The 23,730-nt window shown below is 36.2% G+C and overlaps 2 protein-coding genes across 2 annotated transcripts; both read left to right on the forward strand.

Annotated features, from left to right (window-relative positions):
• The first annotated feature begins 3,172 nt into the window (after positions 1-3,172).
• LOC116289534 (uncharacterized) lies at positions 3,173-9,661 on the forward strand. The gene is made up of 8 exons (XM_089034002.1): positions 3,173-3,492; positions 4,816-6,198; positions 6,767-6,976; positions 7,267-7,535; positions 8,125-8,472; positions 8,639-8,802; positions 9,065-9,158; positions 9,593-9,661. Exons 1-8 carry the CDS (start codon positions 3,291-3,293, stop codon positions 9,659-9,661), a joined length of 2,739 nt encoding a protein of 912 aa, XP_088890128.1. The 5' UTR covers positions 3,173-3,290.
• Positions 9,662-11,213: 1,552 nt separating this feature from the next.
• Positions 11,214-23,719, forward strand: LOC116289552 (uncharacterized). The gene is made up of 6 exons (XM_089034003.1): positions 11,214-11,614; positions 17,924-18,046; positions 21,446-21,694; positions 22,586-22,740; positions 22,931-23,159; positions 23,461-23,719. Exons 1-6 carry the CDS (start codon positions 11,214-11,216, stop codon positions 23,468-23,470), a joined length of 1,167 nt encoding a protein of 388 aa, XP_088890129.1. The 3' UTR covers positions 23,471-23,719.
• Positions 23,720-23,730: the final 11 nt, after the last annotated feature.

Consider the following 23,730-nt stretch of genomic DNA (forward strand, 5'->3'; position numbering starts at 1 on the left):
AGTAACTGGAACAAAATTAATTCAGTACGACTGAATTAATTTTGTTCCAGTTACTCCAGACTGAATGCATTCCTTTCACAGCACTTTACCAGGTTTTAAGTAACATCATGTGACCCAAAAATAGCCCATTGATTGGCTGGTTTACTCATGAATTATTAATGAGTATGAGAAGAGGTATTCCTAAAGAGGCATTTGAATCATCGTGTTGAGCAGATTATAAACCCAATGATAAAGGAGCTAAAAATACTTCACATGAAGTATCTGATCTTCTTCCAACAATATGCCTTGGAACTACGCCCATCAAATCCTACGATGATAAATACAAAAATAAAGAAAATATTTAGAGAAGCATTTTTTCGTTTTCATTTGGAGCCGGAAATCCTTTACGATATATGACCTCACACTAAGTTCTATTACATCATTTACGTGTGCAATCTTCTGCCGGAAGCGAATGAGCTGAAAGACGGTCGTCCAAACTATTGAAGCGCTAGAACACGTACTAAATGATTTCTCCGGAACATTAGAGAGACAAAGCTATAATCCACCACATTATGAAGTCAATACAGAAAGAAAAAATTGAAAGTATATATTTTCCTCTTCTGGATTTTTTTTTTTTTTTTTTTGCGAGGCTTGCAAGGATAAACTTGTGTGACCTTTCATAACGATTGCATTATTTGGTTGAGTAATTTTCACTTTATAAAAAGCATGACTGAAGAAACTCCACATTTCGATGGAGATACAGTGACTGCTGTAGCAGTATTACTGGTGGCGATCTTAATCCAGTTCTCTTTACCGTTTGTTTTATACTTCTGTGCCTACTGCATGAAAACATGCAAGACATGTATCGAAGCAAAACAAGAGCGAAAACTACGAAGAGAATTAGAAGAAGAAGTAGATAGATGGTATTTGGAGACCGAAACTGCTGCAAGATCGAAGAGCAATGAGGAGTTGGCAAAGTGTGTTCAGCACTACCATGAAGCAGTGGAGCGACGAGATGAGGCATTGAAAATAAAGCGTCAAAAAGGTTTCTACCGAAATGTGACACTAGTAAGATTAGTATCTCTGGTTGCATACGTCTCATTCTTCATGTGGGTTGCAGTCTTTGTTGCCTGTGAGATGTCAAAATGTTCCAAGTATGGACCATCGTGGAGTTATCTGCGTGTCATGGGGTTCGTCATGTTAGCCATCTCACCCATAATTGTTCTCATCGAAAGCGCGTTTTCACACGAGCTGGATTACATCAACAACATCTTGGAGGATCAGTCTGCCTGGACCTTCATTCAGAACATGCACCTAATGAATCCTGAGATAACGATTATGATAACGTGCTACCACTTTGAAACAAAGACGCGAGCTAGCAGCCCTTCAGAACCCGCAACTTCTTCTAATAAGGAAACAAAACTGGTGGTAACTTTTGAGCAGGACTATCCTTTTACCTACGGTTGTTGTGTCGACGCCTCGGACCAGGAACTACCACCTTTAGAGCAGGGATATCTCACGCGCATCAAAGTTGACCCGTACATCTTACTTGGGGATAGCCAGACGAAAAGAGAATTCGCAGAACAGCAAGAAAGATTGGTCGCAATCAATAAACACAGAGACAAGAATATATCGATGTCGATAAAAAAGGAAATACCAGGATTGGATAAGCGATTCTCTGCTTATGCTGATCTAGCTGCCAAGTCATGGTGGATTCGCCCTCGGTACTTCTGGCTGGCCTCAGTTCTGTTCATGTCCTGGCCCTACCGCTGGATATTCAGAGCGAGGACCCCAAAAATTCACTACGCGTTGACAAAAAAAATCTACAAACGGAATACCCCGCCGAAAAAGGACAGCATGGATAAAAGTACAATTAATGATATTTTACGACGACATGGTCGAGTCCTTCCTGACGAAAATCTGCAAATGGTACTGATTGAACAAGTCTAAGGACCTAATAGGCCTGCTCAGAGCATCACGGACCGCAGCTTGGTTCTATTTTATTGAGCTATATATCGGCAGAATAATATTAAGTACCCTTTTTGTCAAGTTTCTCAGTATTATCCTTAGTATGACACCCTCCCTCCCCCCCCCCCCCCCCCCCCCTTACCCTTTTCCTCGCATTCCTGGTATAAACTTTGTAATAGTCACTCCCTTCCAAAATCCTTTGATCTGTCACGGCATAAACTTTGTCATGAGTTGGTTAGTTATATACACTGTCAAATGCTCAAATTCTTCATCTTGAGATTTAGCTACAGAATGAAGTCTTATTTCATAACGTCGACGAGCGCTGTGGTTTCAGAGTACGTTTCTCATAGCGCGCCATGTTCACGTCATCGCGCGCTGTGGTTTCAGAGTACGTTTGTTATAGTGCGCCATGGTCGACGTCCATAGGGAATAGCCTTATCTTTATTCACGTCAACGCGCGCTGTGGTTTCAGAGTACGTTTATCATAGTGTACCATGGTCTTTAATGAAAAAAAATATAAAGAAAAAATATAAACCAATTACAAGCAGACGAGAGGTTAAAGGGATACCTTTACAGGTTCCACCATTTACGACGGTCCCTTAAATAAAATGACATTAATTAAATTATTGAATATTAACTTATTACAGCAGAAAAAATTTTTTTCACTAATGAGCGTCCCTTGCTACATTTGATTTGACGCAGACAGTCTTCCATGTTCTGCATAGTTACTAACAACATGTTCTGAAGTCATTCTTCGTCATTCTTTTTCGTCATTTTGACTTATTCCTGTTTTATGATTCCAATCGATCATATAAACTTATTTCAATAAAGTTAGTCACCAAAAACCTAGAGAGTTGAGATCACTGACGATCATGGGAAACAATTAATTTTTAACAAGTACAGCTTTTTTGATACAAACCGCAGCTTGAGAATGCTCAGGAGAGGTGAGACTATAACTGGTAAAAGATGAGCAAGTCCATCGACAGTTTATCAAGCGGTTGAAACATGTAAAATGTATCTACCCATAATCCTTGTCGGTCTCAGCTTTATAGCTTTTCGGGTGACTAACTTTATTGAAATAAGTATATGCGCATGTTTTTTAAAGATGATCCTTGAAACATTGAGAAAAGCGTCTGCACTGCAGGCTACATCATTGGTAGATAAAAGCCAACTTCCAATTGGAGGAAACATCATTCTCGTTCCCAGACCCTACTCGTTAGAGGAGGCTGAATAGATAGAGAATACGATAAAGTAGTTTTGATGGCTGGTGTTGCTATGTTTGCAAGGATTTCCTCAAATATTCTATAATACTTCCATTCCCACAGCTTTTTCGTAACATAATAATGTATACTCTAGGTGGAGAGTACCCAGAGAGTCCTGCAGAGTCAGAAGAAAGCGTGACAGACGAATCACCGGACAATGATGGTAGCCATTCTTCTCAAGCCGCGAGTCCTTTTGGAGCACGCGCTGTCGGGAGAGATTTCCCTTCTCGCCGAGAAAGCACCGCTGAAAAACAAAGAAAATGGGCTGTCAGAACTTTTACGCGTAAGTCTACACCTTTATTATTTACTACCTTTGTTCAGCATAACAAAAACTAATGGTAGCTGTACTGTTCTTCGAACGCGTTTGACAAGCCCTTTATTTTCAAAATGGCTGCATATGCTTCTAACATTCGTTTTAAGGTGGCTGTCTACTTTTGAACGTTCGAATTGAGCCCTATATGAGCGCGCGCTCAATAACCGCTGAATAATTTACAAGATTTTATTGAAGAACCATACGTGTTTTGAGCTTCAACAGGGCAAAACCCTCAAATTTTGCACGGGACTCTCTGTTTTTTAATAGCTCATTTGAAAAAACTCCTAAAAATCTAGGTTATATCAACATTTTAGAAAAAGTTTAAATCAGTAACACATGAAAAAATAGATTTTTGTAGGGATTTTTGTTCGACTTTATGAGATTTTTTAAGAGCACCGAAACTACAAAATATGACAAATCAATGTATTTTTTTGTATTTTTGTCGAAAATATCAATGTATTATTGTAGAATGATTGACTAGCCTTCATTCGTGCAATCATAGAGTCTGCAAATAACTATTATCTTATGAATCTTAATTTTTTTCTAATCACTTCCGGTGGCGCAATTTTTACTCCAAAAGCTCGTGCGTAGGCTTCCATTAAATGCTGATTATCTCGAAAACGAGCTCGGGACACCCTATTTTTCTTTCCAGATTTGGAATCAACATTAAATTTCAATTCGGAAAATTGAAGTTTTAAAAAAAGTTTAAATCAATTTCCAAAAGTAGGCAGTCACCTTAAAAGTAGTTTCACCAATATGGCTATTTTTTAAAAATCTCAATTAAGATTTATTTCTCTGTTTAGAAGCGTAACACACGCCGAGTTATTATGGTTGTTGTTATAGACTTTAATTTTGAATATTGCAATGATGATGCTGGGATGTTGCTGTTTGGAGTGATATAAATGCTATCTAACAAATGAATTTGTAATTTTGTATGTGTATTTTGTTGGAATACATTTAATATTGATATCCTCAGTCATGTATTTAGCCACTTATCCCATTTAAAACAGCCTAAAATAATCTTAAGGAAGTTAATGTTCCAATATATAACATGTCATAGTAAAGTTTTTTCATTTTTTTTTCTGTCTTCATCATATTGATGGAGGAAAAGGATGAAGAGACAGCCACTAGTGCATCCAAAATGTCAAACCTTATTGTTTCTACTCTTGGAAACCATAAAAACTTGACTGTCATGTCTATCACATGTGAAAGCCTCATCTACACAACAAAATTTTCTGATTGGTTGATTAGCTGTCATGGCTGATTGTTTTGTTTTCTTATACATGTATATAGTGTGGTGTAATTCAGAAGGAGTTACCAAACCTGTGGAGGAAATGCAACCTAGTGAACTGAACCAGTTACTAAAGAAATTTTACAAAGAAGCTCGCCGTAAAGATGGATGTGATTTCTCCAAACCTGGCCTCACAAACATCAGGAATGCTTTGGATAGATATTTCAGGAGCCAGTTAAATATTACAATTTTGAAGACATCTGAGTTTGCAGAGGCAAATAAAGCTTTTGATGAGAAGGTTGCAGTAATTGAAGGTAATGCGGCAAGCCCTTGGAGACATTCAGTCTCAATCTCCCCACAGGATATGCAGAAGCTTCTTCTGAGTGGAGCTATTGGTGGCACTACTCCTTTACTTCTTCTAAGAGCATGTTGGTTTAATATTTTGCTTCATTTTGATATTGGTGATCACTTAAAGCAAAGACGTCTTTCTAAGCAACAGTTTGTAATCCACATCGACGCTGCTGGGCGGGAAAATGTCAAAATGATCAGTACTAGTAATCCTTATGTTCAGTCCAAATTTGGTGTTGCTGGTACTACCATGCATTCTGTACCTGGACACCCATTGTGTCCTGTTGCACTACTAAAGAAATACTTGTTAAAGCTTCACCCAGGATCAGATGCATTGTTCCAGTGTCCAGTCCAGTACAAGGTTGATGACTCTGTCCCAGTGTGGTATGAGAAACAAGCCGTGGGTGTCCATGCCTTGGAGGGAATGATGGCATGTTTGTCTAAAGAAGCCAAGCTATCACGTATCTATTCCAATGGGTGCTTACGAAAATCATCATCGCTTGTTTACCTTCAGTGTGGGTTTGGGTTTAATCCCAGAGAACTTACTCCAGACACCCCTACAGCTTCTATGGTAACAAACAATTTAGTTCCTTCCACTTCTGGTATGCCGTCTTTATCTCAGAGCAGCTTAGAACATGTGCCACATTTATCGTCCCCCTCAACTCCACCAGTCCAAAATTTAGTACATTCATCAAGTGATCAAAGCAGACCTAACTATTACTCTACCATGTCACAGCCAAGTCTTTCTCAAAGCAATAAGTTTGAAAATATGGGTAGTCCAGTTCCAGAAAGTTCTTCCTATCCACAAATAAACAGTACCATAAGTCTTGCAAAGGGGGATACTTGCCATACTTCAAAACGACCTGGCCAGCCAGCGTTGCCCCACCTTGAAAGTGGATTTACTGGTCAGTCACGGACAGCTATAGGTGTTTGTATGCCAACAATTAAAATGGAGCAGGGTGACACTGATGTATGTGAGGGTGTGCAGCCTACCTTCCCAAGTGAATCACTTGATTTTCCATCTGTCACTGAAACCATTACTGTCAAGCAGGAGGGAAGAACGTCTATAACAGCTCATGTGTTTGACAGGCAATCACGTAAGTTATTTCTAATGCATACAGTATATTGTAATATATTTTCCTTCTCATTGACTCTAGATAATGTAGAGCCTTCTATTGAGAAACATAACAAAGAGCACAAACTGTTTACTTTGTCAACTAAAGGGTGGTAGGATGGAATGACTTGTACCTCCAATTCAGTCTTTTTAAACTAACAAACTTGGCTGCATAATTGATACTGCATACTGCATAACCAATCTCCTTATTGTTCACCATCATTTGACCCCTATGGAGGATACAGTATATCATTCAACTTTTTTATTTTCAATTTTCACCCTCTTACATAGATAAAGTTACCTAACGACCCATGTACTTTTTTGCTTCATTTTTATGTAAACATGCCTCCAAACTAGCTCTACTATTTTATTCCACCTGATGATTTCTAGCTTTTTTCCCTGCAACAACATTTGTGTTTTACAACTCTAGTGATTACTAGTCGTATCCGCCCCCCCAAAAAAAGGGCGGAGGGGTAGAAAAAAATTATTAATGCCACCCTCATATTCACTTGTTTTTTATTTTCTTTGTTTTTTTTCTTTCTGTCTTTTAGCATCAGTAGTTCAAGACATGTGCAATAAAACATACCTACACATGGAAGTGTTGGGAGGAAAGTCATTCATGGAACTTGATCACAGTCTACACAGTACTGGTAAAGAAGAGCAAAGTAAATCTCCCACACTTGTACTACACCTGCACTTCAGAGGTCAAAGGTTCAAGTCCAATCCAACCCCATGCAAGTCAGAACCAAGTCTTAAAGGGGGTAGGTACTGTATATTATACCCCTTATGCAAGGCAAACAAGAAAGCCCCCCCTCCCCCCCAAAAAAACCCTTAAATAACCTCTATACATATCAAAATACCAAGCTGAAGTTATAATGTCTTCCTAAGTTCGCTACAAGTTATGTTATGGCATTTTATAGATTCTACTGTACATATTATAATTGAGGTCTTGAAACTGTCTTGAATTTACTTACTTTTATTTTAAACATTTACCTTGATTTACAATATTACTTAGTAGGACGACTATTAAATGCCCTCTTTATTTCCATAGATTTCTTTTTAGAGCTCCACAACAGTCCCTCTGCAGATGGTGATGTTTTATTATCAATAACAGACCCCATCAACCTCATTCTATCAAAGACTGAAACAACTGGAAGCAACTCTCTGATTGGTTCCCACTCATTTGAGTGGCAGAAGGTGTTAAAAGAACCCAATGGGGTGCTGAGTGTGAATGTTGATATCAATGGAATGGGAGAAGAAAACAAGATCATGATTGGCTCACTTGAATTAAGGTTTCAGGTTCTACCCCACAGAAGACAGGTACTGTAGATAGAAGTCAGAGAGGTTTTGCACCATCACCTGCCCACACCCTAAAAACAGCTTGGGCAGCCTGTGGTTAGATGGCAGAACAAGAAAAACCTTTTGCATTTGGGGATTGAATTCTTTTTTTATATAAAACCATTCTATAGTGTATTGCTCCTGTCAATTAACATGGCTGCCATCAGGTGATATTGGAAAATCTCTCCGTATTAAAACATTTTTTACTTATATGTATCTCATCCATACATTTAATCTCCCTTTTATTTCTCTTTCCATCTGATTTTTTCATCCATCTATCCTTCCATTTACCTATCCATCTATCTTTCCATGGCATTTATCTATCCCATACATTCATCCATCCATCTATCCATTTATTTATTCTTCCATGGCATTTGTCCATCCATCCATCCATCCATCAATCTATTATTTCATCCATCCATCCATCCATCCATCGATCTATTATTTCATCCATCCATCCATCCATCCATCAATCACATTCCATTCATCCATCCGCTCTCTAACTATTTATTGTTCATTTATTAAAACATTTTCTTATTTTATTATTAATAAGCTTGTATTGTTATATCAGATTGTCCAGCCTCAGGCTCTAGAGAACCACCTATCTTCCATTCATCGCCATATCTCTGAAAGAGAAAGACGCTTCATGAATTACGCAAGACAATGGTGGAAATCCTACATAAGCAGCCACCAGTCGCATAGCCGCCAGCAGGTCAAGATATTTGCCCAGAATGAATGTGGGACAAGTAAGCCTGTGATATCATACATCACACCAATCCATGTGGGATGGTTGCTGGACAACCCTCGACATGCAGCACAGTTTGTGAGTTTATTAAAGCATGAAGAAGAATGTTCTATGTTTGGTATTAAAGTAGACACTTGGAGTAGCCTTCATGCATTGTTATGCAGAGGAAAGGGGGTAAGTACAGTGTAATTGTGTTGTGAAGGCAAAGTTACACAATCATTCAGCTACAAGAAAAGTGTTTCCTTAATATGTAAATGACAGAGAGATATGCCATGGGCCTAATAGGGCATTTACATATCATCAATTACTAATAATTACTAATAATTATCTGATGTGACAGAGTTGCGAGGATCATGCCACCTTGCTATGTAGTATCTTTCTGGGGTTTGGTTTGGATGCATTTGTGTGCCTTGGTACAAGAGATACAGGACAACCACATGCTTGGGTCATGACCAGACAAACTGATGGACTGGTGTCATTCTGGGAAACCCTTACTGGACAATGGTATGGAGAAGAGAAAAATAGTACCTTCTTAGCTTGGAAGTAATGTTTTTTTCCATTTCAGACCACATCATTGTTATTCCCTTGTGTCCATATTCATTTGTCTTTGCATGTGCAACCTTTTAAACAAAGCAATGATACTCTAGGAAATGACTAGTGGTCTGAAGTGGGAGAACATTACACCCAAGGTAAATAGTCTGTGCTGTAGCCATTCCAAGATTTATATCTTGAAACTTGTTTAACCATATTTTTTTCTGTTTTACAGTTTTAGTCTGTCAGAGGGTTTATCCACGGTCTGCTCTCAGTTCAGAACTTTAGCCTGTGTATTCAGTAACACTTGCTTCTATGCTAACATACAGGTACATGAATTGTTTATATCATTTTTATTTTATCAACATTCTTATAGATATTTTAAGTTATTCTTTTGTTTGCACATTGTCATTGTGACCATGTTGGTGCCATTTAACTAAATATTTCCCATTAGCATCTTTTGTTAATGCCACCAAGATGGTTGCCATGTCTTTGTAATTTGGGTCTTTTGGGAATGCTTGCAAACTATATTGCTGGGTTTCACTCGACGTCATTTCCTGTCTCGTGTAGAATCTTCGTCAGCTGAATCACAGCTTTTCAATAGAATAGAAGCTTTGCACCATCACATGATGGCAGCCATGTTAGATGGCAGGAACAATACAACTGTTTTACATAAGAAAGAATTTAATATACTGCACACTTGAGGTTGCTCATATAGCAGTCAAGCAATGTTAACAAAGTTTTTGGAATTCATATACTTTAGGCAAATGGGTTGATAAGTCAGTGTGACTTTGACCTGAACAACCCAGCCAATGGGAACTTGAAACGTTGAAAACCCCAAAAAATTGACGCATTTGTTGAAAATAAAAAAAAAACCAAGTTGACTCCTTTGTTGAAAAACCAAAACATCGAGCTGACTCGTTCGTCGAAAAACCAAGAACTCAAGTTGACGCGTTAGTTGAAAACCCAAAATAACTTGGTATGTTTGTTGAAAAACCAAAAAAATGAAGTTGACGCGTTCGTCGAAAAACCATAACTTGTCTACGCCCAATTTATGGAAAGCTGCACAATATAAAAATAAAAATGTTATAGTCTAAAAAAAGTAGTGTGTGCGAAAGAATCGAGGAATTCTTTTTATTTTTATATTCTAACAGCTCCCTTAAAATTAGGCGTCTATTCACTGGAAATGACATCAGGAAAACGTAAAGGCATCTTCGAAGTCGTTGAAATCCAAAAAGCTCAAAGTTACAAAAAACAAGGCGCAAACAATACGGAGTGGTTTAAATAAGTTTTTTAATAAAGACATTAATAGTGTGCCAGAGAAATGAAGCCAAAGTGATCGAGCCAATGAAAAAAGCCAAATTAAATTCTTTTCAAAATCTTTATCCATGAAATTCACTAGTGTAGATTTTAGTGCGCTGCCAGCTACGAAAAACCAGAGACTAGAGAACGGCCGAATAATCTCCCTGGAAACGTAGTCCTCCACCTTATGCAGGCGCACGACCTTGGAGGGTTAAAGGTGGTACATATTTGAAACTGAAAGCGCGTGTGGATTTTTTATATTATTAAATCAAAGAAATTACATTAACAGTGATCGATATGAAAGAAGAAAAGAAAATATATATTGGTACATTGAATGCTCGGCATTTTATTTCAATATGAACACACAATTTATCGTCCTCGTCTGAAACAAACCAAAAAGAGAAATAAATGTTAGTACCAGGTTAAAATAATATAACAATTCAAAATCTATATTGTCAAATGTTTGCGAGGTCATGAAGTTTGACCTCAGTTTTTCATCTGAAACGAGAAAAGAGAAAAGAAAAGGATGTTAGTATTTCAAATTTGAACTTTTCTTCAAACAAATTTAAGAAACAAAAGCATAAATACAGTTTTATACTTTTGAGTCGTAATTGTCTGAAAACTTTTTCTTTCTTTCTAAACACGGCACGTTTAGAAAAAGTATTAAGTCAAGATACAAAATTTAAAGCATAAAGAAAGCTTTATACTTGTGAATTTTAACGTTATTTAATAGCTAGTAAACAAGAGATGGATGTTCCTGAATCTGCAATGAGGTAGAAATACTTCAGTGAAGAAAGGAATATCCGAAGTCGAAAATTGTCGAAAGAAAATGTATGATAGTCGTGAGTGAGTGTATATAAAAAGGAGGGAATATTCCAGGATTCTAAAGGGAGTATGCTGATAACTTCAGAGAGAGCTGGAATATCCATAACCCAAACCCTCCAATATATTATTACATCATGCTACCGAATGAAATTAAACTAAGAAAAGAGGGGATATTCCAGGATTCTCAAGGAAGTACCTAACACTTCAGAGAGAGCTGGAATATCCAAGACCCACACCCTCGAATCTAGTACTACATCATGCTATCGAATGAGATTAAACTAAGAAAAGAGGGGATATTCCAGGATTCTCAAGGAAGTAATGAATACTTCAGAGAGAGCTGGAATATCCAAGACCCACACCCTCCAATCTATTATTACATCATGCTACCGAATGAGATTAAACTAAGAAAAGAGGGGATATTCCAGGATTCTCAAGGAAGTAATGAATACTTCAGAGAGAGCTGGAATATCCAAGACCCACGCCCTCCAATCTATTATTACATCATGCTGCCGAATGAGATTAAACTAAGAAAAGAGGGGATATTCCAGGATTCTCAAGGAAGTAATGAATACTTCAGAGAGAGCTGGAATATCCAAGACCCACACCCTCGAATCTATTATTACATCATGCTGCCGAATGAGATTAAACTAAGAAAAGAGTAGCCTCCTTCGCAGCCGTTCTTAGGGTCGTCACGCAACGTTTCCCTCCTGTGGGGAGGGAAACGTTGCGTGACGACCCTAAGAACGGCTGCGAAGGAGGCTAAGAAAAGAGGGGATATTCCAGGATTCTCAAGGAAGTAACGAATACTTCAGAGAGAGCTGGAATATCCAAGACCCATGCACCTCGAATCTATTATTACATCATGCTACCGAATGAGATTAAACTTAGAAAAGAGGGGATATTCCAGGATTCTCAAGGAAGTAACGAATACTTCAGAGAGAGCTGGAATATCTATTACCCACACTCTCGATCTATTATTTTCAAATATTACGTGATAGAACAAAAACCTGAGAGAAAACTGTTTTACAAGACGAGTTAAACTTGTCGTCGAAAAAAGTTCGAAGATCGAAATGATCGAGTGTAGAATGATGTACCATACCGTATTTCAAGTGAAATAATGATCAAAAACCCCTACGAAAAACTCTACTAAAACCTACAATGCCTAAAGTTTCTATCAATGCAAAAAAGAAAGAATCGATCAAATTTCCATCGAACAAGAGCATTAAAATAATAAAATATCTACAATACAACCTGCGAAAGAAACAAGAAATATACACACAAACATGCATAAACATCAATCATAAACATCTCTAGTTTTATATTATACAAAACTCTATCCTAAAGAAGCTACCACTGACATGCCCGGTGCATGATAAAACAGAAAACTATCGCAGACTCGTCTTCTTTTAGAGGCAGCCGAGTTTGGCTGTTCTTGGTAGACTTGAGCCACGACTGAAAAGCAAAACTACACTGGAGCAGCAAGTCAGTATTTTCAATTGCAACCATCAACCGGGGAAGGAGTGAGGTCATTACTCCGGTGGGTGATCCTGACTGTACCTAGTCTTACGAGAGCACGCAACTGGCCAGTCTAAGCTAAGAATAGAAGGCACCTAACCTTGGGCGCTGTGTGAGGGGAGTGAGTGATCTGTACTAGCCAGCGTTACTCAAGTAAGCCTGAACTCCAGTTGACTAAAGTTTACACCTTATATGTGTAGATCCTATGTCTTCATCGACGTGCAGCGTTGCCAGCTTGGTGACTAAAGTTCATTTGAAAAACTAGCCTAGTATTGGCCAATTGACCCTGGTCGAGATGACCAGTCAAAAACACTAATAATCCGCCATACCCCTCCTAGTTTTAAGACAGTGGTAGCTTCTTGTCAAACAAATAATCCCTGGGTCCAGCCTTGCATCTGGATCCCTCTTACTGCTAGCCTAAAAATATTTCTATATCGACAAAAAAAGCATTGCAGAAATTTTTGACTTGCAACATACGAGCCAATTTCTTTGTCAATGATAGCGGAATATTTTTCACAGATGTCTGCAAGTCAAAGACCTAACCTAATGAGTTCATTTTTTTGATTAAGTTCCTTTTTGATTTAGGAACTGCCTCTGCCCACCTCTTTCCATCTAACTGCAATGCAACAATAGGAAGATCACGAATAAGTTCCAACCAGCCAAACCATAAAGCAATTTAATTTTCATTGAACTTGTTCAAGATCTTCCACCATCAACACAGTCTTACGATACACAGTAGTCTTCTTCTTGCTTCTAGGTACTCTATATAACCACTTCCAATAATGATTAATAATCTGAAAAATCGATAAAATATATCAGTATTTGATAGAAAGATATATATAAGCATTACAAATAATGACAACCCACAGCATTAGAAAGTTTTAATAACTTTGGTCAACCAACAGAGGAAAACTGCGCCAAAATGAAAATGTTCTAAATTTGATAAAAAATAATAATCTTTGATTAGCAATTACAATAAGTTGATAATTATGAGATCCCAAGGCCTTTTTACTGTTAAAAGAACAACTTTTTAGTCAAAAATTCAATATAATCCACTTTAGCTAGTTTTTTGTTAAACGTTTTCCAAGATTTTAAGTTGTCCAGTCAAATCTGGCGACGTGAAAAGCGCGCGAAAAGTAAATTGAAACAGTTTTAGACAATAAATAAATAAATAAATAAATAAATAAATAAATAAATAAATAAATAAATAAATAAATAAATAAATAAATAAATAAAATAAGATAAAGTAAAATAAGATAAAATAAAATGAAATAAGATAAAATAAATAGAAAATTCAAACTTCAACAATCACAGTATATAATTAAAAGTACAAAAGAATATACACACTTGAATAACATTGTACAAAGCAAAGAATTCTTAGTCTTTTGGCTCATGGTCACTTTGCACTTTATTCAACGTCGTGAGTGAAAATTTTCTTCTACAAGCAAACATTATCAGAATTCGTGTTGAAAACCTCGAAAATCTACAGCAATCGTTTACCTTTAGCAAGTTTTTTGAAAAAAGTTTTCAAGAATTCAAGTTGTCAAGTTGGCGACATGAAAAGTGCGCGAAAACTTAAATTGAGACAATTTCGAACCAAAAAATAATCAAAAAACGTATAAAAACAAATTTCAAAAGTCATAATATCTAATTAAGAGTACAATAGAGTATACACAATTGAAGAAAATTGTACAAAGCAAGAGAGTTTGTAGTCTTTTGGTTCGTGGTTGCTTTGCACTTCATTCGACATCGTGAATGAAAATTTTCTTCTACAAGCAAAAAGTATGAGAATTCTTGTTGGAAACTTTAAAAAAACGACATGAATCGTTCACCTTTAGCAAGTTTTTTGTTAAAAGTAAAGCAAAGTTCCAAATAATTCGTGTAAAAGGTGACATCCAGTCATTCAGCTCTTGACTTTTGGGAAGTAAAACAAATTGTTTTAAAGCGATAAACTATGTTTTTTCCCTTGTAACTAGGAAGGTTTGATATAAAACTACAAATTCGGTTTGCCAAAAGAACAAAATAACGAAAAAATTGGGTTTTTGAAGCAAATTTTGAAGGAATAGAGCAGTACATACCTGACTTACTTCACGTCAACTTGATTATAAAGTCAAACGCTACACATCAGAGAGCTGAGAATGCATTCGCACGTGAACCAAGTGTCAATCAAACAATACCAACCAATAAGATTAGACTACGTTCAGAAAATCTGCAATCTAATTGGCTGTTTGGTAACCACACGTGATGATGCTCTCGTCCATATTTTTTTAACCAATAGGATAAGTCTAATTTTCGCGCGTTTTGAACTTTCATTCAGAAAGTCTTGTCCAATTGGATCTTACATCCAAAACTGCTTCTGTTTTCATTGGTTGACATTATTTCCACTATCAATGAAGAGCTCTCATCCATTAGGAAACAAATTTGCTTTTCACGTTTTTTTCATTTGCCAATCAAGCAATTTTATCCAATAATATAGCCAAGTATTTATATAAAATATAATTAAGGCTTTGCACTATATGTAATAAAACAGCATACATATTTCAGCTCATCCCATTCCTTCCTTCCCTTCTATTCCAAAACCTCGACGTCATGTGAAGTTGGCGCATTTGATTTAAGAGCTAGCATTTATCATTTTAAAAAAAGCCCGCGAAAAGATACCAAAACACATACAAACTGAGGATGATAAACCGTACATTCACTGTGCTGTGATATATGTAAACAGTGCGCACATCATCTTCGTATAGTATTCTTGGGGTACATGTAACGTCATAGCCCGCAACATGTTGGTTGACAGTAGCATGACAAAGTCATTGCTTATTATATCTCAAGAGATTTTGAGCCATGTGGTTGAATTAGTGGTGGATCATCGCCTGCCAAAAATATAAGGGTGGGCTTGACCGAATTTTTGCTTGACTTGTAAGTAAAGCTCATTTTACTGTAAATCTCTTGATTACTTTGATCAAATAAAACTATATATGGCTAAAAGAGGGAGGGGCTACCGCACTCATTTGCCTGGATCCGTCCCGGTGAAGCCCAAAAATAAGCCTGGGCGCCATTAACCACGCACAAAATTTAAACACCTACAGTGAAGGTCATCAGAACAAACACCCGCCTGAACATGCGACGCATAAATGAATCACGACGACTGCAAGGCATCAGTTCGTTTGTTCGTTTGGTCGGTTGCTTAAGCACTCGCGGTTTTACAGACAGTTTCATGAAAACTACGATCATGACGTCGATTTCTTTCGTGGATTTTTTCAGGAATACCTTTCCTTGAATTTCATGCTCACCGATAACTTCTAAGGCTGCCTAAAATAAACGTAAAGTTAAGTAAATATTGAAGCGATGTCAATAAGTTTTGGATAATCCGTTGCTCTTGGATTTCGTCTCCAGTTTAGTTTTAACACAACATCGCTTTTAGGCAGTCTTAAAAATTTTCAATGAACATGAAACTCGGGGAAAGTGTGATGCAGTGATCTGCTGTAGTCCTGAAAAAAATATATGAAAAAATCGACGAGTTTTCGTATGATCGTAGTTTTCGTAAAACTTGCTTTGGCGTAGTGATAAGAATCTAGCTGTTTCTTTTCTTAACTGAATGTAACGTAAGTTCTGATAATGAAGTAAATTTAAGTGAAGAAAAATAAACGGGATTCTTGATTTATCCAATAACCTAAACTTTGGTGTTGACAAATTCAAACAATCAGGACAACAATCAGGGTAGTATACGCTCCTACAAGTATTATGTGTTTTATTCTAAACCTCTGTATTTAAGAGGAAAAGGATTGATCAAGCTGTATTGACTTCGATCCCTCTATTTGCTAGTCATTTACACGATTCATTGTGTCTTATTTTCTGTTTATTATTATTTCAGCGTTGATTCCTATAACCACTTAATTGTTAATGTTTGATTATTTTTGGAGTGAAATAAAAGAACAAAAATATTATTGTTTTTCCTTGAAAAAAAATTTATTCATTTTTCTTTGTATTCTTTCGGAGGGCAACCACAGGAGACAAAAAAAATTAAATAACAAAAAAGTCGTGACTAAAGCCGATAAATATACACCAGAATGAGGAAACATTAGTATATTTAGTAAATAAACCCTTTCTGGCTCACTAAAATATCGTTAATCACCTTTCACTTAAAGGGGTACTTGGATGAAAATCAATAATAATTGCAAATGACTTGAAACTAGTTTAAACTTATCTATATGGCCCAGATAGTAGCCAACCAACATGTTTCCTTCACAGTCAAAAGTGGCGGGAAAAAATTATCAATTTTATTTAGCATCTAAATTGTGAGTAAATGACGTCATTTATTCAACCCTATTGTTCTTTTCACTTTTAACCCAAAATATCTCAACAGCGAGTGGCTCCCAGGCTAAAATTTTCACTAATCTAATTTTTATAATAGTAATTGAGCCATATTATCCTCAAATACTTAAATTATTCGGACTTTCAAAGATCTTGGCGTTTTCATCCAAGTGCCCCTTTAAGTTGGCTTCCTAACTAAAGATTATAAAATGTACGAAAAAAGAAAAAAAGAAAAAAGTCAGATTATCAAGCGGTCAAAGACTTTAATTCATTAAACAAGAACATTAGGAATTCAGAAAGTATTAATATTTTTAAGAAAAGAGTTTTCTCATATATTATTCAATGAATTTTAGATACATTAAGTTTATTATATTTTAGCTATATATTATTAAGTAGTGGTTTACATATTGAAGAAACAATGAAATAGTCAGATAATAGACACGGTTTGTTGTCTGTCAGTCTCATTGTTTCTTTAATAGCTTGGATTTTAATAACTTTTTTTTTTTCTTTTATAGTTTTAATATTTTAGATTCTCTATATTAGTTATAATTTTAGGTTTTTCCGTTTATTATATATTATTATTTTAATGAGGTCCTTTTTGAAAATCATGATCATATTATCTCAATAAAGATTATTATTATTATTATTATTATTATTAGAACAGTCAGTGGACCGAGAAGCAAAGTTACGGAGGATGTGATATTTATTGATGACCATGATTTTTCTTCCAATTCTAGGACATTTATCCACCGATATTTCAGTGAGACATCCAGAAGGGGTTATTTTTCATAACATGTTATAATAAGTCAACAACCTCAATTGAACAGATTCCGCTAACTAAAATTAATGTGTTTGCTGGGTAGTTTTCTCAATCAGCCTTTTTATTTCCATTTCATTTGTTTGTGAAGATCAAGGGAAGGGAATTGGAATCCACTAAAAATTAGATGGCTATAGGGTGCGTAGCTACTCTAAACAAAACTGAGAATGAAGGGTTTGGTAAATGGGGAAAAGGGAAGCATTCAGTGTGTTAATTAACCGAATGTGTGGGAGGGAGGCAATAACACTAAATAATTAAGCCATAATATTAATGTAATTTTAATTGCTTATTTTCCCTCAATTTTTTCATGTATTTTCTTGTAAGAGTAGAAGAAATCAAAAACAATATAGAGGCTACGAAAGCAAATAAAGAGACTAGTTTTTGTTTTCCAGCAGAAACGAAAAGAAATTCAGTTCAGAAGTTCAGCATACGACAGGAACGCATAAGGTACGTCCATAACGGTTCACTCCTTTACCCTAGCTAGTAGCTAAATCATTTATATTTTTTACTTACTCTTCTTAAAACTAAACCCATTATACTTGATACACTCCTAATCATGTAATTAGGAGAAGGGTTTAAGTGTTCCACAAATTATAACCATTATCGTTGAAGTGTGACCCGCGAAGTTTGATGTCTCGTTCGCCGACTAGCATTTCAACGACCAACAATCAAAGGACTAGTCTCCGTTGCAGAGGCTATCAAAGAACTGCAGTTGAAAAAAAAATTTTGAGGGAGATTTTAGATAGATTTAAAGTTCTAATCCTCTAAAACTACCTGACAACTGATATCACGTCTCAGTTTTATTACTTATGAATCGAACCGCCAAAAAGACATTTTTTTCATATCTATTAGGGTTTTCCGATTTAGCGGAATTTTCAACTAAAATTCCGAATTCTGATAGATAAGAATTGATTATCATTTTATGTAAGTTTGATATGATATAAAGTCAATTAAAGTAGTATTTGAATGAAAAAAGAACACAATAATACATTACATGGCTTGTCCAGGATTTGAACCACGCATCTATGGAGATCAAGTCAGCTGAAGTTCAACAACTAAACTAAGGTGAAGCGATACAACGAAAGCATTCGTTATTTAAAGTTTATCTACTCTTTTTGCGCAACGCCTTTCTTTTCCCGCAAGTCCTTTATTTTTCTTGTCGAAAGATGTATTAGCACTGTTTGAAATTGAAAATATAGAAAAAGGTATTTTGCTTAATACTGACAGTTCATTTTGATTCTTTCATACATATCGAATAACCTGCTTTGTACTCAAAGATTAGGCCGCTAAATTTTGATTTTATTTACTTGTTTGGTCAGCTATATCATATATATCAAATATACCTATTTCTCGTACGTTCATTCAAAATAGCTTGATCTTTATTCGATCGATTTTTCTGAAAAGTTTCAAAATCCATTGTTCAATATATATTATAATAGCGCGTTATACGAACCGATTTCATTATTTTTACTTAAAGTTACAATAATAACCCATGTAAACTAAGATCAACTGCAATCGGCTGTGAAAATTATCTGCTGAAAGTAAACTTGTGAGTTTGTTTGTCCGAATTTCGCCTTTGTCTCCGTTTTTATGACGTCACGTTTGCTCTGCGCTATTGACTGCAGGAATTTCAATTTCTAGTGGACGAAAAAAGGTACAGTTATCGTCTCAAAAAACTCATTGACAAGGAGAAATTCTAAAAACATTATTTCTGACTGACAATCATAAAGATATACAACATTTTTTAATTGCATTTATTTAATTATTGTTTTCCAACTTATGGCACAACGTTTCGGACAACCAGCTTTCTACGGTTCGATAGAGATCCACATGTAGCCACGACAAACGGAAGAAGTGGCCTTTTGTGTCGAAATGTTGTAGATGTGCTTCGACAAATTTTTAAAAACCCAATTGCATGTTCGATCTTTACCCTAATAGACCGTAAAATCCTATTAGCGTTTCGTTGCCGTTGGTTACACACAACCGTCCTACGCAGGGGCTTTATCAACGGTACAGTAGCGGGATATCCTCCATCAGCAGCAAATCTCGCTCCTCTTGGCAATGAAAATTGTCCTATGCCCAACTGTGGAATCAATCCATAGGTGTGCGAGTCATTCAGATGACCTGGAAATCTTAAAATATACAATAGTTCGCACCATCTCGACACCGGTCTACGTCTTCGAATTAGTCTTCACAAACTCAAACTTCAAGTCGTTAGACTCTAGTCCGCAGCCAAAGAAAACTCCAGTACACAAGTACACAGAATTACAATTAAAAACTGAACTTTTTGAGTTTTAGTATGCTTACTTTTGCAGTTTATATGCTAATCCTTCAATATAAATAACCCCCGTTCGTAATCCCTAGGGTTCTGTTATGGGATGGACCGCTCTCGGTACGAGCTACGGGATCTTTATTCCACTTTCTCTTCTTCTGTTCTTCTCTATCTGACTTAAACTAATTACATGAGCTCTATTTATAATAACTTCATGACAGGTGTCATTCTACAATCAATATGATATTATCGCTGTGTCTTGATTGGCTAATGGAAATAGTAAATTCCTAAGTGTGATATCTTATTTAAGAGTAATACGAGTGAAATTCATAGAACTAAACATAGCTTAAACTAAAGATATTATATGAGTATATGGTAAATGTATAGAAAGGTCTACGAGGGATATTTATATCATAAGATTTAACAGAATAGTGCTAAAATAACTAAGCAAAGGGGTAAAGAGTGTTAAGGGTGTAACCAGAGGTGTACATGCTAATGGGAGGAGCTAAGTGGTTTACTTGTAAATTCAAAGCATACCATCATCTAAACTTGCGTGATGGTAGCCTTACTGAAATCTTATATCGATATTTTCAATAACTAATTGATCGTTCTTTATCTTGTTTTCACATGATAAGAAATAGTAATTAGAAAACTGATGTCTAGCTTAGTCTGTAAAAACATTAATTTTCTCTCTCATAACATTCTTTAAGGCCGGTTTAGACGGTACGATTTTCGCCAACAACTATCGTATACAACACGCTCGCGTCTGTCGTAGGCGAGTTAAAGGCTTGGTTTACACGCTACGACTCGAGTTGTAGGATGGCGCGAGCGTGTTGTATACGATAGTTGTAGTCGAAAATCGTACGGTCTAAACCGGCCTTTAGACCAGGCGAACGCGATGAAAAAAAAAGAAAAAAAAAAAAAAAAAAAAAAAAAGAAGTTCCCTAAGAGTAATTTTTTTATGCGATCAAACTCGAGAAATATTATTAACACTAATTTGTGTAAATTACAGTTATTCCAGTACATTCTAACCCCTCTAATTGGAATCAGAATTATTTTTAGCTATGGTTTTGCTCTCATTCATTTAACTCGAACAATAAATTCCAATTCAGCCGGAATTCCGCTAAATCGGAAAACATTATTTGGTTGTCACTGGTAATGTTAGAAAATGACTGGGAGTCAACCATGATTAAGGATGGCACGCGCCTCTTATCTATAGCGTCTCAGGTTTATTACTCTGATAGACAGGGCATCGAAATAGGGTAGGTCTCTCCATTGATTCTAAAGTTTTTCTCCGAGTTCTAATATTCCTTCCTCCACAAAACCTAAGTCACTAAGGTGAAGTTCCAATTCGATCTGTGAGTTAGACATGTCCTGATCTTGATAAGCCCAGAGGTTGTTTCAGGGTTCGATCTGTGAGTTAAACCTTGCCCTGACTTTCCAAGAGGATGTTCCAGGGTTCAATCACTTTGATCAGCTTTGCTTCAGGGTATCGATAATGACTGAACCAAACACATAAACTATTATATTTAGCACAAGCATGATGATTTATGTTCTTTTTTTACTGTCTGCAGCCCTATCGTACTTTTCGTGATGTTTTTCCCCTTCGCACTTCTGTTTTTCTTGGTGATCACTTGTGTGACAGGACTCAGAAGTGATTACGTCACTTCTATCTCCCCTCATGCCAACACAGGATGGGGCTCTTGGGGTCGCGCTGACTGGTGTCCATTTGGACATTACGCTTACGGTTTTCAGCTCAAAGTAGAGGGAAACCAAGGAGGCGGAGACGACACAGCGGTTAATGGGATCAGGCTTCACTGCAGGTAATTTAGGGGGGTTAAGTTACAGTCAAAATGGACATGGTGGAAGCAAACGGCGCAAAAAGTTGATTTTAACCTCAGAAATAAGCAATAACCCCATTGTTTTGGTTAACGGCATTACACTACTCGGGTATTTACAGCATTTACTTTTTTCCGACTATAAGCAGTTAAGAAAATAGACAAAGTGATGTCCAATCAAATATATGGTGTTTTAAAGTTAAAGTCTTGTATCTTGAAAAGTTTTTATTCTATATCGTATCGTAGTTTCGATTTAATATCTATATCACAATTTCTCCCATGTTATACATTATATGTGCTTTCCATTTCTGGGATTTAATTTTGACACAACTGCTTGGTTTAAGTAATTGATTCAAGAAATTGAAACTTTAGAATCCATAGCAATATTTTAACTCGTTATTAAGGTTCTTAAAGTGCCTATCACCCTTCTGACGATATTCTCAGTATTGATTCTACATTGGGTAAGATGTTGAATAACACTAAAAAAATTTATAGTTTGAGTGCGGCTTCTTGAAGTTATAAAGGTTTTTCCATGCCATATATACTAATGCGGCTGTGACGTATGAATAATCATTTAATATACAAAACCTTACTGGCACAGATAAATTGAAATCACTGCAAGCTAGTTTTCACATAGAAGCCGGTGATTCGAATTACGAAGAACAACACATAAACATAGTTAATAAATGTCTCCTCATACGTCGCAGCATTAGCATATGACATGGAAAAACTTTCATAACTTCAAGAAGCCGCACTCAAACTATGAATTTTTTTCGGGTTATTCAACATCTTACCCCATGTAGAATCAATACTGACAATATTGTCATAAGGGTGATAGGCACTTTGAATAATAACTTGGTTATTCCTTTTTCCGAGGTCTGCTTGTCACAAGTTTGGTGGTGACATCACATCTTCTGTCATGGTTTGGGGAAACTGGGAAAACTCTAAATATTGTTCGTGGAACAATTTCCTTATGGGAGTGTCTATGAAATCTGAGCCGCATCAAGGAAGAAGGGGGGACGACACGGCGGGTATGTTATACTAGCTAAACTCTGTGGGAACATATATAAGATATATAAGTATGAGTTTGGTTGAAAATATCAAGGAAATAACCTCCAATATATAAGAACAAGACTAGTTCCTGATTGTGTTACCTGTTTTGTGATTTGTCTCTCACTATTTGCCAAAGTAATTGTAAATCTTTTTTTCCCATTTTTTTAGTGAATAACTTTCAATTTTTATGCCAATCAATTTACCGCCACCACGCAATCCATACTCTGACCGGTCATGGGATGCCCTGGGGACATTGGAGCAGTCCTGTGCATTGTCCCAAGAATTCTTACATCTGTGGCATCAAAACCCAAGTGGAAGGTTTTCAGGGACGCCGCGGAGACGACACTGCTCTCAATGATGCTATCTTCTACTGCTGCAGGTTGAAAAGAAAGACATGGTATGCTGAATATTCATTATATTTTTCTTTTCGAAAAAACAAAAACAAAAACTGCTTAGCGAGGTTTTACAGTTTTCAAATGTGGCTGAATGAATGTCATTGGCGTTTCGAATTTTCTCATAAGACCATGATTGAATAGTTCCAAGTGAAAGATGAAAAAGACCGGATACGTCCCTATATTTTGCGTATAAATTACGCTACGTAATTTATTATTTGGATTAACTAATATGATTTCATGTATCGTAAAATTAGCACCTCTTTCCACATACCAATTTTTAACTTTACACTAATTTTCTTCTAGTCGTGGCTAGCTCAACCGGTCCCAAAGATGAGCCTACTTGTCGCAAACAGTAGTTGCAAGATTGAAAACAATGAGATGTTACTAACTGATGAACTGGTAAATTAAGCAAAAATCAAACTAATAAACTTAAGTAAAGTAAATTTAAAATAATCAATTTACTTGTTCAAAAAGAAACTGATATATCAGTATGAGTTAGCTGTAATCTAAAATTAAAGAATATGGGACGATGAGAAAAGTTAAATAAAACATTCCAAGCATGTTTTGCAGTCA

Source organism: Actinia tenebrosa, unplaced genomic scaffold (genome assembly GCF_029948245.1).
Source record: "Actinia tenebrosa isolate PJP-AT-01 unplaced genomic scaffold, QUT_ActTen_1.0 PGA_scaffold2__45_contigs__length_23673736, whole genome shotgun sequence".
NCBI lineage: Eukaryota > Metazoa > Cnidaria > Anthozoa > Actiniaria > Actiniidae > Actinia > Actinia tenebrosa.